General features: G+C 38.5%; 5 protein-coding genes across 5 annotated transcripts; 2 read left to right on the forward strand and 3 right to left on the reverse strand.

Annotated features, from left to right (window-relative positions):
- Positions 1 to 648: 648 nt before the first annotated feature.
- Positions 649 to 2,632, forward strand: Usp39 (Ubiquitin specific protease 39). Its single transcript, XM_076416786.1, has 6 exons — positions 649 to 1,086; positions 1,145 to 1,320; positions 1,370 to 1,595; positions 1,657 to 1,943; positions 2,001 to 2,191; positions 2,304 to 2,632. Exons 1-6 carry the CDS (start codon positions 771 to 773, stop codon positions 2,545 to 2,547), a joined length of 1,440 nt encoding a protein of 479 aa, XP_076272901.1. The 5' UTR covers positions 649 to 770; the 3' UTR covers positions 2,548 to 2,632.
- Positions 2,584 to 4,110, reverse strand: LOC143204251 (uncharacterized). The gene is made up of 4 exons (XM_076416787.1): positions 3,400 to 4,110; positions 3,217 to 3,349; positions 3,034 to 3,163; positions 2,584 to 2,982 (listed from the first exon to the last, which is right to left on the reverse strand). Exons 1-4 carry the CDS (start codon positions 4,002 to 4,004, stop codon positions 2,897 to 2,899), a joined length of 954 nt encoding a protein of 317 aa, XP_076272902.1. The 5' UTR covers positions 4,005 to 4,110; the 3' UTR covers positions 2,584 to 2,896.
- Positions 4,111 to 4,323: 213 nt separating this feature from the next.
- On the forward strand, positions 4,324 to 4,985 carry Pfdn6 (Prefoldin 6). Its single transcript, XM_076416788.1, has 2 exons — positions 4,324 to 4,503; positions 4,583 to 4,985. Exons 1-2 carry the CDS (start codon positions 4,440 to 4,442, stop codon positions 4,897 to 4,899), a joined length of 381 nt encoding a protein of 126 aa, XP_076272903.1. The 5' UTR covers positions 4,324 to 4,439; the 3' UTR covers positions 4,900 to 4,985.
- Positions 4,986 to 7,472: 2,487 nt separating this feature from the next.
- On the reverse strand, positions 7,473 to 11,433 carry LOC143204254 (uncharacterized). Its single transcript, XM_076416789.1, has 9 exons — positions 11,059 to 11,433; positions 10,670 to 10,929; positions 10,237 to 10,610; positions 10,037 to 10,182; positions 9,649 to 9,876; positions 9,307 to 9,505; positions 8,889 to 9,249; positions 8,583 to 8,834; positions 7,473 to 8,514 (listed from the first exon to the last, which is right to left on the reverse strand). Exons 1-9 carry the CDS (start codon positions 11,317 to 11,319, stop codon positions 7,683 to 7,685), a joined length of 2,913 nt encoding a protein of 970 aa, XP_076272904.1. The 5' UTR covers positions 11,320 to 11,433; the 3' UTR covers positions 7,473 to 7,682.
- A 1,304-nt stretch (positions 11,434 to 12,737) lies between these two features.
- gcl (germ cell-less) lies at positions 12,738 to 16,165 on the reverse strand. Its single transcript, XM_076416790.1, has 7 exons — positions 15,865 to 16,165; positions 15,629 to 15,790; positions 15,353 to 15,573; positions 15,137 to 15,288; positions 14,147 to 14,444; positions 13,888 to 14,089; positions 12,738 to 13,830 (listed from the first exon to the last, which is right to left on the reverse strand). The coding sequence occupies exons 2-7, from the start codon at positions 15,763 to 15,765 to the stop codon at positions 13,431 to 13,433; spliced, it is 1,410 nt and encodes a 469-aa protein (XP_076272905.1). The 5' UTR covers positions 15,766 to 15,790; positions 15,865 to 16,165; the 3' UTR covers positions 12,738 to 13,430.
- Positions 16,166 to 16,276: the final 111 nt, after the last annotated feature.

Here is a 16,276-nt window from a genome sequence, read left to right on the forward strand (position 1 = left end):
TTCTATTAATTTTTAAAATAATTATTTATAAACATATGACTGGATAACAGTGAATATCTACAACTGTTAAATATTTTCAAAGTAATATCACAATATGAAACAATATAAGGAAAATATTGTTTCTTCATTCATTCCTTTGCTATTTAAATCATATTAAAACTGTATATGATTAGGCCTACACATGCGCCTCAGTATTTGTGTTTATTATGACCGAAATATTATAGACTTCTATTGTAAAATATGGCGGGCGTTTATTGGGTTTTTGAAATAAAAGTTTGTGTTTTTGTATATATTAAAAATATAGATATATTGGACAAAAAAAATATCGAATTTTTTTTGCAATAAGTATAAAAAATATCGAAAAAAATTCCAAAAAAATATATCGATATTTTTAAGGAAAAATAAAAATATATAGTAAAATATTATCCAAAAAATATATAATATTTCTAACTTCCTTTAAAAGTAGTAATATTTTTGATAAACCTGTAAGATCAAGTAACACTTTTAAAGGTTTATTAAAAAAAATAATAAATTTATTCGGAAAAAATATCGAAAAAAATTGACTAAAAAAATATCCACATATCGGCCAAAAATATGGTTATTTTTTTCAGATTCATCTGCACCCCTAGTCACCATTGGTTAGACACCTTAAAAAATTGACATGTGACGTCGAAACTTAAAGAGGAATTTTAGGTTAGGTCCAATATAAATAAACAGGTTACTACACGTAAATAATTTCCTGGATATTGAAGTAAAATAAAATTAAGGAAATGGACGAAAGCGAGGATCCACCAACAAAAAAACAAAAACTAGAGGAGCCGGAAAACGTCCAGGACGTTAAGCCTCGGCTGTGCCCCTATTTGGATACAATCAATAGACAATATTTGGATTTTGATTTTGAGAAATTATGTTCGGTGTCGTTAACTCGCATTAACGTTTATGCATGTTTGGTGTGCGGCAAGTATTTTCAAGGAAGAGGTACTAATACTCATGCCTACACACATTCAGTTGCGGAAAGTCATCATGTCTATTTGAATCTGCACACTTTGAAATTTTACTGTTTACCCGACAACTATGAAATTATTGGTAATTTAGCACTGCATATACTATCGGGAGTGATGATATACTGGTTTCTGTTTTTTAGATTCCTCACTAGATGATATAAAGTATGTTTTAAACCCTACCTTTACACCAAATCATATAAAAACATTAGATAGCAGTACCAAACTGTCACGGGCTATAGATGGTTCCCTTTACATGCCTGGAATAGTTGGTCTTAACAATATCAAAGCCAATGATTATTGTAATGTAGTATTGCAGGTAAATGTAACATATTAATGAGAAACAGAAAAAACAAGTATATTTTTAGGCCTTGTCACACGTCGCCCCCTTGAGGAATTACTTCTTGAGAGAGGAAAATTACATTAAGGTCAAGAGGCCACCGGGCGATTCAGCATTTCTGTTGGTCCAGAGATATGGTGAGCTAATGAGGAAGCTATGGAATCCAAGAAATTTCAAAGCCCATGTATCCCCTCATGAAATGTTACAAGCAGTGGTGTTGTGGAGCAAAAAAAAGTTCCAATTCACCCAACAAGGTGTGTACTATTTTATATGGAGATGCATCAAAAATGGTTGATTATCTTTTCAAATTTGCAGGTGATCCCATTGATTTTTTATCTTGGTTTTTAAATGCCCTCCACAAAGCTCTTAATGGAAACAAGAAAAAGGACAGTTCCATCATTTACAAGTCTTTTCTCGGTAACATGAAGATTTACACGAGAAAAATACCACCTATCGACATGGAGGAACGTCAAAAAAAAACGTTAATGTTAACTACAGAATACCAGGAGGTTGTAACAGAATCACCCTTCTTATATTTGACCTGTGATTTGCCACCGCCACCGTTATTTATAGACGAATTTAAAGAAAATATCATTCCCCAGGTAGGGAGAGGAAAAAAGTATTTTATAGATTTAATCGTGATCAATCATCGTTCACAGGTGAATCTCTATCAGTTATTGGCGAAATTCAATGGCCAAACAGAGAAGGAATACAAGACATACAAAGAAAACTTCATGAAGAGATTCGAAATTTCACGGCTGCCTCCATATTTGATCCTGTACATAAAAAGGTTTACCAAAAACACCTTTTTCGTCGAAAAGAATCCCACTATAGTCAATTTTCCAGTCAAGTAAGTTTTTTTTATTAATCCCTAGCATTTCCTTTGAGAAAAAGTTTTAAGTGGGAATGTATTTACATTTTAAACTCCACTAAATATACAGCATATAGTCGTTGTTTTGCAGAAACGTGGATTTTGGAGAATTTCTCTCGGACGACGTCAAAGCCAAACACAAAAATACCATCTACGACCTGGTGGCGAACATTGTACACGACGGGGAGCCATCAAAAGGCACCTATCGCGTTCACATCCTGCAAAAATCAACCGGCCAGTGGTACGAGATGCAAGATCTTCACGTGACCGATATCCTACCACAAATGATCACCCTCACGGAGGCCTACATACAAATCTACGAGTTGCGATCGTAGTCTACAAATTTAAGGTACAGGGAATAAAATTCGCTGTTAAATCAGGTTTTTAATAATAGAATAAAAACTTTATACACTCTGAAAATTGTGTTTTGTTACATGGCAAAATTATGGCACTAAAATAAAATGAACTTAATGGCATTTTAAATAAATGTTACTAGGTAACTTAGGTAACTAAACAAAATATTGTACTACGGTGAGAACAAGACTAGAAATAATATATTTATACTCTTAGAATAACTTTGGTTAAAAATCAATGGTACCGGAAGGTAGGTTTTGCTTAGAAATAGAATTATGGCAAGAGTAGTAAGTTAGAAATACTTCTAATACAAGTCATTCTTGGTGATTTCTAACCATATTCTGACTGTACTGAGAGACTAAACTGGCCCTTCGGTATTGTAGTTGCATGGTACCATATTCTAGTATCAACTAAAACTATAGCAGCACTGATTATATTCCAGTAGTGAAAGTAAAAAGTCCACTTACCTCCATCCCCCGGAAACACCTTAAACTCTACAGGCTGGCACACAGCTTGGCATTCGGGGGGTGGAATCAGATGCCATTCTTTCTCACCTTTTAATTGAGCTTGCCACATTAATCTGTTTATGAAATCCAGCTGAAAAGTAGTTTCTCATTATTCTGTACAAATCATGTTGATAAGTAACTCACATGCATAGTTGCACCATCATCATACCCCATAAATATATATTCCTTGTGCGGAATTTCAGCCTCTTCAGGAAGAAAATGCGGTTTTGGATAATATTTCCTCATTTCTTCCAGGACTAACGGATGACAATTGCCCCTACGAAACTATGAAATATATCAAAGCCTAAATGTTGTACCGCGACTTACCAACCGACATACCAACTCTTTTGATTTGGCAAATTTCTAATTCTAGCTTCACTCATACTAAAAACATCTTTAATCGAGATAAAATCCGATTTGAAATGCAGAAATTGACACTCTTCATCTACAGTCTTGTAGGATTCTTCTATGTCCATGTACAATTGTTTGAAAAAATGCCAATTAAACTTTTTCATGGCTGGCCAGTGCCAGAATGCATTTCTAACGATAATAGGCGTCGATAAAAATGCAAACCGATCAAAATCTTGTTTACTAATATTCTGCAATACGATCGGTTTACTAACATTTGAGCAAAACGTACAGTTAGATATAGGCCTGGTAGCCTCCCATACGAAGTAATTGTTAGGTAAGATGCATCGAATCCCGAAAATAATACTTAACACATTAATGTAATATAGAGTGGGTAATAAGAAAAGTAATACGGAAATACTTATTATGGTATGTCTTGCCTTAAAACCGCAGGTTTGTCGCTTACTCGGATATAAACTCTGTTGAAGTTCTTCGATGGAAAAGTCGAAACCTAAGTAGTATTGCACTAAATCGATAATTTTATTATCAACCAGTTTTTCGGAGACAATTTTTCTAGAGGACATTATGTTTTAAACATTTTCGTAATAAAATTATAAAGTAAATATAAATAAAATAAAATCTGACATCAAAAATTTATAACCCCATTATTTTATTATTTTCAGTGAACCTAGATTGATGCCAGACTATTTTAAAACGAGAAGACAGCAATAAAACAAAGATAGAAATATGATTGGTTGGTTGTACATATATAATATAGTATTTTTGTGAAAAGTATCCACATTATATATCATGTAAATATAATTATCGGTTGGAATTTGAGTGGCCGCAAATAGCCAATCACCATTAATTTCATGTTACTTCTCGATTGTTAAGTTTTTTGGTACATAAGAAGAAAAACGTCAAACCAAGAAGAAGAGGAACGTCAACGTGACACTAATTTTAAAGTATAGTAGTTCCTTTTTTGGATATTTGTAGGGTATATATCATAAATCGAGAATATGGGTGAAGACCTTCAAAGAAAACTTCAAGCAGAATTGGATAATTTAAAGAGCGCGCAAAAAGGTAATACACAGTTACTTTAAAATATCCTTGTTCCAAATTAATAACCATACTATGCTAATACCAACATGTATGTTTTTAGAACTGCAAAAAGCTATATCTACTAGGCAACAGTTGGATGGGCAACTAAATGAAAATGAGATAGTGAAAAAAGAACTGGATCTTCTGCCTGCCGATAATAAGGTATATAAATCAGTAGGTCCAGTTTTGATCAAAACAGAACTAGTTGAAGCTAAGCAGAATGTCTCCAAGAGAATCGATTATATTACCAAGGAATTGAAGAGAGTTGATGATCTCATTGTTTCATTGGAGAAAAAGCAAGACACACACCGGGAGGCCTGTCAGAAATTCCAACATCAATATCAACAAGCCCAAGTTAAAGCTGCCCTACATGCCTAATAATGTTACAGGTCATTAAATAACCCAAAAAAATTAACTAGTATGTCATTTTCTAATTTATTTAATACACTTTTTATGTGATTGCATACATGTTCTTGATTTTCATCCATAGATTAGGTTGAGATATATCATAGGAAGTGTGCGGAGGAATGTTATTTTTTTGTTTTAAGATTCTCCAGTATCTTTTCATATTTTCAATGTTTTGGAAACACTTTTCCTTTTCTTTAATAGATTTACTCAAAATATACTCGTTCTCTTTATAGGCTTTTGAGATGTTTCTGAATTCTTTATCAGCGATATCGAAGAAACTCCGATCTTTGATTTGGTATCTGGTCCAGGTGTTGTTGTTCTGCATTTGGACAGTTTCAAAGTAGGAGGGTGACCTATGTTGATATTTCTGGGCTATTTTTGTCACGTTCTCAAAACCTGATGGTCTGTATTGCAAGGTATATTTTGCGTAAGTAGTTAGCTTCGAAGCGCCCCGCATCATGAATATGAAAGTGAAAATGAAATGGATATGATTTTAAGGACAGAAAATTTAGATATAAATATGACAAATTATGTTTACAATTGTCACTCATATTTTTTAACTTCGTGGTCTTGTAATATTTTATTGAAATACCATCACGCTAAGTATAATAAAATAATTACTGTAATATGCTAAGAAACTTAAAAAAAAACTAAAGAAAGTGATAAAGCATATAAATTACTAGTCTGTTTTTTATAATATAAGAAAATTATGAAATTAGATTACATGCAACCAGTAAAACAAATAATCTGAAGCGGCCATCTATAGATAGTACTAATTTTTAGTAAACTGAACTATCGTGTTTTTCATGGTCGACAAAGGCATCTGTTAGCAATATAACTAATTTAACCACAACAGTAGAGAAAACTGTTTTGCGTATGCTCAAAGTTTGTAAAATTCTCGAGAGAGGACGCATACCTCGAATATAGCGGATCATGTTAAATGAAAAAAGACCTCTATAAAAGTTTCTTCATCAGTTTGGGACCACTCCAATAGATGTCACAGCTAACATGATTGATCAGAGGTCTCTGTTGGCGATCGGCTGAATTACTCTACAGAGTTACAGAAAACTGTTTCACGTATGCTAAAAGTTTGTAAAATTCTCGAGAGAGGGCGCCAAATTCGAGTATAGCAGTTAATGTTAAATGAAAAAAGACCCCTATAGAAATTTCTGCATCAGTTTGGGACCACTCCAATAGATGTCACGGCTAACATAATTGATCAGAGGTCTCTGTTGGCGATCGGCTGAATTACTCTATAGAGGTACAGAAAACTGTTTTACGTATGTTAAATGTTTGCAAAATTTTCGACAGAGGACGCAAACCGCGAATATAGCGGATCATGTTAAATGAAAAAAGACCTCTATAAAAGTTTCTTCGTCAGTTTGGGACCACTCCAATAGATGTCACGGCTAACATAATTGATCAGAGGTCTCTGTTGGCGATCGACTGAATTACTCTACAGAGTTACAGAAAACTGTTCTACGTATGCTAAAAGTTTGTAAGATTCTCGAGAGAGGACGCCAAATTCGAGTATACAGTTCATGTTAAGTGAAAAAAGACCCCTATAGAAATTTCTGCATCAGTTTGGGACCACTCCAATAGATGTCACAGCTAACATAATTGATCAGAGGTCTCTGTTGGCGATCGGCTGAATTACTCTACAGAGGTATATCTAATTTACATTGGCAATTTCAGTTCATGCTAAGTGAAAAAAACTTCTATAAGAATTTCAGCGTCAGTGGGGAACTGCTGCAATAGATGTCACCGTTCGCGTTATCGATAGGGGCATCTATTGACGATATGCCCAATTTAACTGCAAGAATATAGAAAACTGTTTTACGTATACCAGAAATTACTGAAACTCCCGAAAGATGCTGCAAACATTATTAATTCTTGTGTATGTCAAATGAACAAAGAATTCTCAGTTCGGAGCCGTTACAATAGATGTCACGGCTCCCGTGATCGATAGGGGTCTCTCTTGGCGATATGCCGAATTTCCCTACAGCCATACAGAAAACTATTTTACGTACGTCAAGTGTTCGTGGTATTTTCAATAGAGGACGCAAACAGCGGTGCTCATAATCTCACCTCGACTTCTTTATTTATAATAAATTCCGAATCATTACAGTAGATGTCGGCGTCTTCTTGATTTACAGCGTCATCTGGTAGCTGTGTGGCGAGTTTTACAATGATAATTCAGAAGGCTATTTTTGCTCTTCGAAAAGTTCCTTCTATTGTTGACAGATGCCGTCAGCAGTCACTTTCCGAATGTTGCGACATCTATGTAGTGAATCGCGAAATACTAGAGATTTCTATAATTAAGCAAACCAACTGTTCATAGTGGTTCGTGTTAATTTGTATAGATGTCTCTAGCATACTGTAAGTTAAAGCACTAAATAATTAAATATGAATTAATGTTGGGATTTACATTGTTAATTTGAAGCTCATGATAGAAACATCTCGGTTGCTATGATTGAATAGACAGGACGAAGTCAGGGCGGTAGGGTTGCCAAAAAATCAACAACTATATAAGAGAAACAATCTTAAAACCATAAATAGTATATATTTGCATATATAGATACAAAGGACTGTAGATCGTAGTTTGACACGAAGGAAACTTAAAACTAAAATAATCTTCCCGGGTTTACGCGATGTTTGTGTCTCGCTTACATCTAGTAAATATATATCACAGACGGTTCGACTAAAGTTGCCAGATTATCGAAAAGCCGCACACCTCGGCTCGCGTGGCCTGGCTATACAAACGGCCCCTTCAGCATCTTCCTCTTTAACAGGCCATCCCTCTTGAAACAGAGGTCCCTGGCCCTCTGTTGGTGACCGCTCAACGTCAAGAACCTAAACAGCAGGCTCTGAATATCCTGGAGCAGCTGCTCCTTGTATCCCAGCCTGAACAGGCTCTCGAACATGGAGAGGCGCTTCTTCTCGTCCACCTCCACTACCAGGGCGAAGGCGACACTCTCCACCCGCAGCAGGTTGGTGCCCGACTCCACGCTCCAGTTGTAGATGGTCGGCAGCGTGTCGATGGAGATCTTGTACCGTTCCACCGCGTCGGTGAGCACCACGCACAGCTCCATCAGTAGGTACCGGTCGCACAACACGATCACGTCCAACAGCGTCTCCAGGTCCAGATCGATGTCTGCCACTTCGGACAGATCGACGCTCTGCAGCAGACAAAGCAAGCACCGGAAGCTGCGCGTATGCACCTTAGACAACGCCACCTGACTCTCGGAGCTCTCTTTGAAGTGGCCGTTGAGAAGTCCGTTGAAGAACTCGGATTTTTCGCTGAGGAAGTCCCGGTCGGCCTCCACTACGCTGCCGTCGTCCAGGACGAAGCTGACGACGTTACCGCAGTCCCTCGGGAGCGAGTACGAGTCGGCCGCGATTTTCCGCCTGTTGGTTGACTTGCTGACGTCTCTGGGATTGACGATCAGCAGCCGGTAGGTGGCCATGTGGCACAGGGCCTTGAGGGTGCGCCTGTTGTCGTCGTTCTCGTCGTTGCGAAACAAGTCGATCAGGATCTCCAGGCCACCGCAGTTCAGCATCAGCTTGCCGAGGATGGAACGGTTCCTTGAAACAGAACGAAGCAGGCCGGTTAGTTACAAAACCTAGACTAGTGAAAAGTAAAGGATACTCACGAAATAACGTAGGGAATGACCGTGACCAATTTCCGCTTCATGGCGTCGTCGCCTCTCAGCAACCTGTGGGCGATGTCTCCCTTCCCCGCCCCGGATTCGGCCACTTCCGTGATCTTCTGCAGAATCCTGCTCGCGATTTCGAAGTAGAGGAAGCACTTGACGCAGTGCCCGTGGTCGGGCAGATTGTCCCTCATGGACCACACGACGTGGACGAAATCGGTCTGCAGCAGCGGGATCAGGTAACCGTGGTGGCTGGAAAACAAAAGAATAAGGAATCTGACGACGACGTCCGCGATCCACACCAACCTCAACAGCTCGCACACGGCCTTCTCCAAGTCATCCTTCTCGAGGATCGCGCACTTGGTTAGTTGAACCAGGAGGTCCATGTTGGCTAGCTGGGGCGCGGCCGGCCGCAGTCTGATGTAGGTCTTGATCAGCCCCACGATCTCCATCCTCAGACCGGTCTTCAGCGACTCGGAAATGGCGGGTTTGGCGACATCCGAAGAACTGCCGCCCTGATCCGCGCTGGCTTCGCCGTCATTCTCGACCAAGTCATCCAGGTCGGGAACGGGGGCCAGCGGGTCGCAGTAGTCCTCGCACTCCTCTGCGAGGTAGTCGGGCTCGTCGGGTTCGCTGCACACGGGCGAGTAATTGTCCGAGTCAGAGTCTGGAAAGGCAGAGTGTCTACAGATTCGACAAGAAACGATCGATCTCTGGAACTTACCGTGAGCCAGGGACTCGGCGGGACTGGAACTAGAACTGGCTGGGCCCCAATGCACCGGCGACCCGTTGTCGCCATCCGAACTGCTGGAACAAGGGCTTGGGCTCCTGTAATAGAGAGCATTCCGTATCCCCACCGAGTCCAATGATAGTTCCCTCTCATCGTCGCTGGATGGGGGAGATCTATAGCACTCCCTAGGTAACTGCGGAGGAAATTCGAATTGAATCGGGACAAAACTCAAGAGCGATGAAATAATCCACATGTTGATTTTTCCCGTATTTATTGCACTAACTCGCCAGAAAATGATTTTTCACGTGGATTACTTATCGTGCGTCTGATACTCACGTCGCCCTCTATGCATCGTTTTTTGGGAGGAGCGGCGCTGGGCCCGTACATGTATTTGCGCTTCTTCTCACACACGTGCATCACATCGATGGTGTCGGGAGGTCCGACCACCCAAGCCAGCTTCTTCACCAGCAGCGGGACGATGTCGTTTCCCAGCTGGTCCACCAACCACTTGGGGTCATACTTGAACTTGTTCAGCGTGTTGATCAACAGTATACAGCACTCGACCTGGAAATTGTTCGTTTATCATAACGGATACAATGAGTGGGTTTTAAAATCCACAAAGCGCATCTACTTTACTCAAAATATTCCTTTGATTCACATATTAAGATATTTCTTCTACTGTAACCATGCCTATACTCATCTAATAACCCAATAGTGTACTTACAATATTGTTAGAGGGAGTCTCGAATTCCTTCAGTACTTTAATTAGCAAAGGCACCGCTTTCCCGCACCTTTCCTGATTCCTATTGGCCGGATGATCCAGCAAATAACACAGACACTGTAAATATTCGCTGTATTGACCCCGAAACTCTAATTAGAAAAGACTGATTAATTCAACATCCTCAAAAAAATCGTCAGTTTTACCTTTGACGAGGGAATGGTTCTCCAGGACGTCGATAAACTTGGTGCAGATCTCCGGTATGGGCAGTTCCGACTTCAGTTTGCAGCTCCGGATAAAATTCATCACTATTTTGACGATCCTCTTCGGGGATAAAATAAGAACGTTGGTCAAGTGGAGGAGGGAGTCGCCTCGCTCGGTACTGCGCATGTCCAGGATGGAGTGGTAGTTTTTGTACTTGGAGTACTCGTGTATGACTCGAACTATGTCCAGTAATAGTTTCTCATTCTGCCTGTTGGTCTGCCAGATGGTACTGTACTTGATGAACAGCGCCCCCACGGCTTTTAAAACTCCAAAATCTTCTACCAAGTTGACTATGGTATAAGTGTTCAACAATTCCCTGTACACCGCCAATATATTAGTATTGGAAAACATCGAATGTAAAATTTAAAATCTTACCTTAAGGCTCTCAATGCCGTGATGACGGTTGCGTCCGATATTTTTTCTCCATCTGGCAAGGTATCCAAAGACGCTTTCCTAATAATATCTACAGCAGTAGCAACCAAAATTCCCTTTCGGTTTAAGATGATGCCGGCCCATTGATCAGAGTGCTGACATATGTTGCCAACTATTCTCAAGGTTCTCCCTTTAACACTGTCGTCGTTGGGATACTTTTTGAGTAAAACACTCAATACTGAAAAAATATTAAAGTGTCCGACCTACGACAAGTACTTTTTCAGTGTCCATGGTAAAACGCAATAGTTATAAGCAGCACCGTTGCCATTTTAAACAAACAACATTCCACATATGTTTGTTAAGAAACATCATAAAGGTCAAAAATTACTTACCAGTTCGGAAGTGCAACTCCTATCCATACAGCAATTTCCTAAAATGCTTAGGGTTGTATCGATGCAGCATTTATTGAGAGAATTGGACAATATCGACAAAAATCGTTTCAGAGTTCCACGAGAGCGAAGTGTGGCAACGTTGGCACGGTGCTTGGGCCAATCTACTTTTTTCCGTATCAAAACAAGGGCATTTAAAAGAGTCCTAGACGAACATGACTTCTCCAATACCCTAATCACCTTTTCCAGTTCACTATCCGACATTTTACTTGCTTGAAATTCCACTTATAATCCAAAAATACGATATATTTTCCTAAATAAATAAATACAATATTTTGACAGCCACTACGCAGTTACGTCAGCGTCACACGATGCACTGAAGCTCAGAGAACCAGGGACTAACGAAAAGTACATGCATAACATAATAAGCTATTGTACGATATTTCTTTATGGTTGGGGTGTTTGTTTAGGAAGGACATTGTTAATACAATAGTAGACGGTCACTGACATTAATGGCATTAGATTAACCGACAACCAATAACAAGTAAAGACGACGATTATTTCTTTATGGCAACAGTATATTTTCGAAATTAATTTATTGGCTCAAAAGTAGTCTGCCAAATAGGATCTGGTAACAAGATGGGAGTAATGTTTCCGTTCCTTTCGTTGGTGCGAATTGAGAAGCGTAACCCTTCTGGGCGGATTGGGAGGTTCGAAACGTATATCCGACCAGTTAGTGATTCTGGGAAAATGGCGCTTTTGTTTTCTTTTCCAGTCATGCTGCGGTAGTTTTATTATCAATGTTCCTTGATCATATATGTCGTAACGATCTGAAACCATCCCGACTTAAATCGAACTCGGCTAAGACCACAAAACATAGAAATAGTCTGTATATTTTGTGGCTAAGACTAATTACTCGACTGTGGCTAACCGCAATTTATTTGTGAAGTTTATTAAAAAAAATACTAGTTGTTAGGCAACAAGATGACAGTATATAGCACCGATTTACGACGATCTATCTCCCTAGAGAATAATGAGATAATAATAAGTAATCCATGTTTTTTAGGATTAAGTAATTCACGTTTTCTTAGTTTTTATTAAATTTTATAAGTAGTGATCGAGCGCTCAAAGTGACCAGATGTGTCTGGGGCTCCGACCGCCATCCAAACAAAGTGTCGGTACCTCAATATACCGGCTACCTGCGAATGTTTATTCAACAAAGGACCAGTAAACAAACCACCGAAGATGAACGGCTCTTCAAGGAAACCGAAAAAGCAGTCCAATATGGAAATTGAATACAACGAAGAAGAAAGTTTTTCCTATTCGAGGTAATTTTAGTATACAACATTCATCTTACGCCGTCTCCAGTTCACTTCATGGCCCTAATTAGCCAGTTAGATATCAACATCATGAAATGGTTTATGACCATCCTTAAATGGTTTATAACCACTATGAAATGGTTTATGACCACCATGACAGGACTGTTTTACCGCTTCTTATAAATTACGATACCGTTTTATTAGTAATAAATTAATTTGTAAATTAAGCTTTTACTAAGTATATCTAATATAAGATGTAATTAACAGTAAAATGATAGGATTTTATGATAATAATTTGACCAATTATATATTACTTTTATTGCATTCGTCATAAAAGATCCCCAGGACAAAATAAAAGACACGTTTGTTCTCTCATCAATAGTATATTTAAGAATCTATTTGGTTTTACAGACTGATTAAGGGCACTTTTAAAAGTCTTAGCCGGCATTTCTTAAAAATTCAAAATTAACGCATTTCAACGCGTTATCGCTGGCGGTGGTCATGGAAATGGTACACATACTAAATATGCCTGTCGGTAATTAAGGATATTCCATGCACGGCACAAAGGAAGAACTCCGATTCGATACATGTTAGAAAGCAGGTACTATAAGTACAAAATATATGTATTTACAAAAAACAACATGTTATATACAAGATAGAAAATATATATATATATGCATATATAGATATAAAAAAATACGATAATGTAACGTCGTTTTCAAACAACTCGACTTTAGTTACGTAATAAAAACGACGCCACTGTCAAGTGAATATGCGTGTGCGTATATACTTACAAACACATATATACATGTAAAATTAAAAGAACATACAATGGCACTGGAAAACAATTATTCGCCCCGTATACACGTAACATGTATACTGACCCTGACTAGAAGAACTATGAAGAAAAATGAAGATTCTTGCAGCCCCTGGAGAAATCTTTAATGGAAACCCATATCACCATGTCTTAAAGCAGATAGAATATGACTAAATATATACGTATGCATATATATATAAAATAACAAGCGAACTCCGCCCTCTTATGTAGAGCGTCGGTTATACCGTCTCCGGGCAAGTGTACATGATGTTGGCCGATATGAAAATCGGATACTCCAGGTCTTTATCCAGGGTCATAATCTGGACCTCGCCTCCTTTACTCATGTTGATTTTCTGAACGTCCGACTGTTTGGAGTAGATGATCTGCTTCTGCTCGTTGAGCCTCACGACCGTCACACGGATGGCGACGTGTCGCGTTGGCTGGAAACTGAGCAACACGTTCTCCGACTCAGCCCGCTGGTTCCTTTTGATGGAGAGCTTGGACTCGTCGCTGATCATCAGCAGATCAATGCCGAAGTGGAAACCCGTCCACCGCCACACGTGTCTGTCCTTGGATTTGATCACCCGGCCGCAGCGTAGGCAGTCTTTTAGGAACTGATCGTCGGATATGTCGTGGGGCCTGCGGAATCACGGATTCGTGCGGGAAAATGATACGGTAGCCGTGCGGGAGACTCACCCTTTATCCTCGTTCTGATTGACCCGCAGGACGTTCCTCCACTGCTGCAGTATCACCGGGTTCAGCCAGGACTTCGGGATGATGTTGTCTCGGGTGATCAGCAGGACGTCCAACAGGTGGGAGATAAGGTTTTGCAGCCGCAAACCCTGAAAGACCGGTATGAAGCCTCTGCCCTCCGTGCAATACAAATACGGCGTTTTATCTGTGGCGGAAGCAAGTCACAATTATCCATATTGCGTCGAATAACGAAAGTACTCACCAGATCTGGAGCAAAAGTACTCGTTAACATTGGAAATGTTTGTCTCCTTGTCGTCTTTATGATGTATCAGGTACATCCAATACTTTAGCATGACGTAGATAGAGTATTCAGTTTGGATCACAAACAAATCGGGATGAGCGACCAGTTTTGTCATCAAAGATACGGGGATGGTGCTTAGTTCAGTGTGAGAATGATTAAAATAATGCGGCATTAGATTGATCAAAAACCATCTGAAACAGGCCTCCTGCAGTTTTTTGTCTCCGTATTGACAGGCAGCTTCGTAATAGTCCAGTGCAGTCTATAAAAAAACAAAAGCCGATTAAATACAAAGATGGTTGGTGGATGGTAGATCATTCAGCGTTGAGAAATTTTGAATACGTTCTAGTTCCTAAAGGCTGCTTGAATATATATTTAAATAGTAATTTCAAAATATTTATTATTTACTACATACTTTACTAAAGAAGGAAATGGTTATTATTGGTTATATGTTAGTTTGTATTGAATATTTATTATCAAATATCTCTTTCTTTTTTTCTCTCAAAATTAGTACCAGAAAGTTAATTATGTCTGTTATGTATAGTACTGCCAGGTACTGCACTGCTAAGGTCTAGTACTTGTCCTTGTAATTGAAGGGTATGCGATATCATCTGTTTATTACAAAATTTTCATTATACAGCTACCACCCTTTTGCCTGAATTTGTATATGAATAATTAAGATGTTTGACTGCTTGATTTGCATAAACTGATAATACTGTACAATATTAATATAACCAATTAATTTTAAGAGTAGATTAACAAACTTAACCACTTTTTTATTTTTTTTTGTGTATTAAATTTGTGAGCTCAAATAAAGACATTTAAAATGGCCACCACCATATTATAAGGCAAATACCCAGTTTGGCAACAAAGAAAATACTTAAAGCAACTTTTTTCAACTGATGAATGTTTCAGTAGTTCCCATTGTATCTCAATCATCATTAACTCTCTTACCTTCGGATTGATTGTTTCCATCATAACTTCTGTACACTCTTCAATAAGACCATCCAATTGAAACATGGTGGCTGTAGCTAATATCGGAACAATCTCCAAGGGGTTTAATGCTATGTCTGAATTATACAATGAACCAAAAACTACCTGCAAAGCTGGAAAATTTTAAACAAGGGTAATGACAACCGGTATGTAAACCTGGTATTTGTAAATATTTACAGTCTAATGTGATCAGGGGATCCACTATGTCTATAGTAATGTATTTTTGAGTTGTTTCTAGCCAGGACCCACTAAACATACTTGCAAAATAGGGGCTTTGGCATAGATAAACTCTGTGTAAATGATGTTCCTTTCCTAAAGCGCAGACTGTCACGTCCGAGTTTTTACCTTCCAAAAATAAGGCTTGATATATATACTGGGCGGTACACAATAACTTTTTCCTGAAAAAGACAGCAGTAAACTCACATCAAGCCCATGTTACATACAGTAAATTACTTCTTTGGTGTATGTAAAGCAATCTCAATAACTTTGTTTACTTCCTCGTCCTCGGATTCGGAATATTTCCTTTTCCTCCCCGTAACAAGGCTTGTTACATTATCGACAATATTTTGTGTCGAAAGTCTGCCCCCCATGTTGACTTAAATAAAAAGTAATAACCTATAAACAAGAAACAAATGTTTAATTTCAGACAATTTCTAGTTTATGGGACAAATAATCGTAATGCTACTCACTGCGCAATGACGAACTATTAAATAACACCCAACTAAAATTTAAAAGAAAATACACCGACCGTATCCACAGAAGGAAACAAATTTCGCAATGTTTATACACAAACCGTTCGACAAAACCAAGATATTTAAACATACATCCTAGGAAATAAGTTCAGACCGTGATTTTTGCGCCAATTTCATATTCAAATTAAAAGGAATGGCTATCAATTTTTTTCTACTAAAGAAAAACGATCAAAATATACAGAAAACTTAGATCAAATCACAGATACGCCACCGAGAGTTATAAAAAAAATTACATCAGCTGTCAGGATATAGGCCAAAAATATCCCGCGTTGTCAAATCTCTGGAAAATAACAGGTTGAATGAAACGGGATTAAAATATATTCATCATGAATAATAATATAGCGCAGAA

The sequence above is a fragment of the Rhynchophorus ferrugineus genome, unplaced genomic scaffold (assembly GCF_030347505.1).
Source record: "Rhynchophorus ferrugineus isolate W39M unplaced genomic scaffold, kcgeb_rfMv2 rfM10, whole genome shotgun sequence".
Lineage (NCBI taxonomy): Eukaryota > Metazoa > Arthropoda > Insecta > Coleoptera > Curculionidae > Rhynchophorus > Rhynchophorus ferrugineus.

Bases quoted from the DNA above. Each gene is read 5' to 3' on its own strand.
- Usp39 (XM_076416786.1), top strand. From the start codon at position 771: ATGGACGAAAGCGAGGATCCACCAACAAAAAAACAAAAACTAGAGGAG. The intron at 1,321-1,369 runs GTAAATGTAACA...GTATATTTTTAG, and splicing joins ATTGTAATGTAGTATTGCAG to GCCTTGTCACACGTCGCCCC. The intron at 1,596-1,656 runs GTGTGTACTATT...TCAAATTTGCAG, and splicing joins GTTCCAATTCACCCAACAAG to GTGATCCCATTGATTTTTTA.
- LOC143204251 (XM_076416787.1), bottom strand. From the start codon at position 4,004: ATGTCCTCTAGAAAAATTGTCTCCGAAAAACTGGTTGATAATAAAATT. The intron at 3,350-3,399 runs GTAAGTCGCGGT...ATAGTTTCGTAG, and splicing joins AAGAGTTGGTATGTCGGTTG to GGGCAATTGTCATCCGTTAG. The intron at 3,164-3,216 runs GTGAGTTACTTA...ACTACTTTTCAG, and splicing joins ATGATGGTGCAACTATGCAT to CTGGATTTCATAAACAGATT.
- Pfdn6 (XM_076416788.1), top strand. From the start codon at position 4,440: ATGGGTGAAGACCTTCAAAGAAAACTTCAAGCAGAATTGGATAATTTA. The intron at 4,504-4,582 runs GTAATACACAGT...GTATGTTTTTAG, and splicing joins TTTAAAGAGCGCGCAAAAAG to AACTGCAAAAAGCTATATCT.
- LOC143204254 (XM_076416789.1), bottom strand. From the start codon at position 11,319: ATGTCGGATAGTGAACTGGAAAAGGTGATTAGGGTATTGGAGAAGTCA. The intron at 10,183-10,236 runs GTAAAACTGACG...TTTTCTAATTAG, and splicing joins GAACCATTCCCTCGTCAAAG to AGTTTCGGGGTCAATACAGC. The intron at 8,515-8,582 runs GTGAGTATCCTT...TTCTGTTTCAAG, and splicing joins GTCATTCCCTACGTTATTTC to GAACCGTTCCATCCTCGGCA.
- gcl (XM_076416790.1), bottom strand. From the start codon at position 15,765: ATGGGGGGCAGACTTTCGACACAAAATATTGTCGATAATGTAACAAGC. The intron at 15,574-15,628 runs GTAATTTACTGT...TGTCTTTTTCAG, and splicing joins GCTTTACATACACCAAAGAA to GAAAAAGTTATTGTGTACCG. The intron at 14,090-14,146 runs GTGAGTACTTTC...CTTCCGCCACAG, and splicing joins GTACTTTTGCTCCAGATCTG to ATAAAACGCCGTATTTGTAT.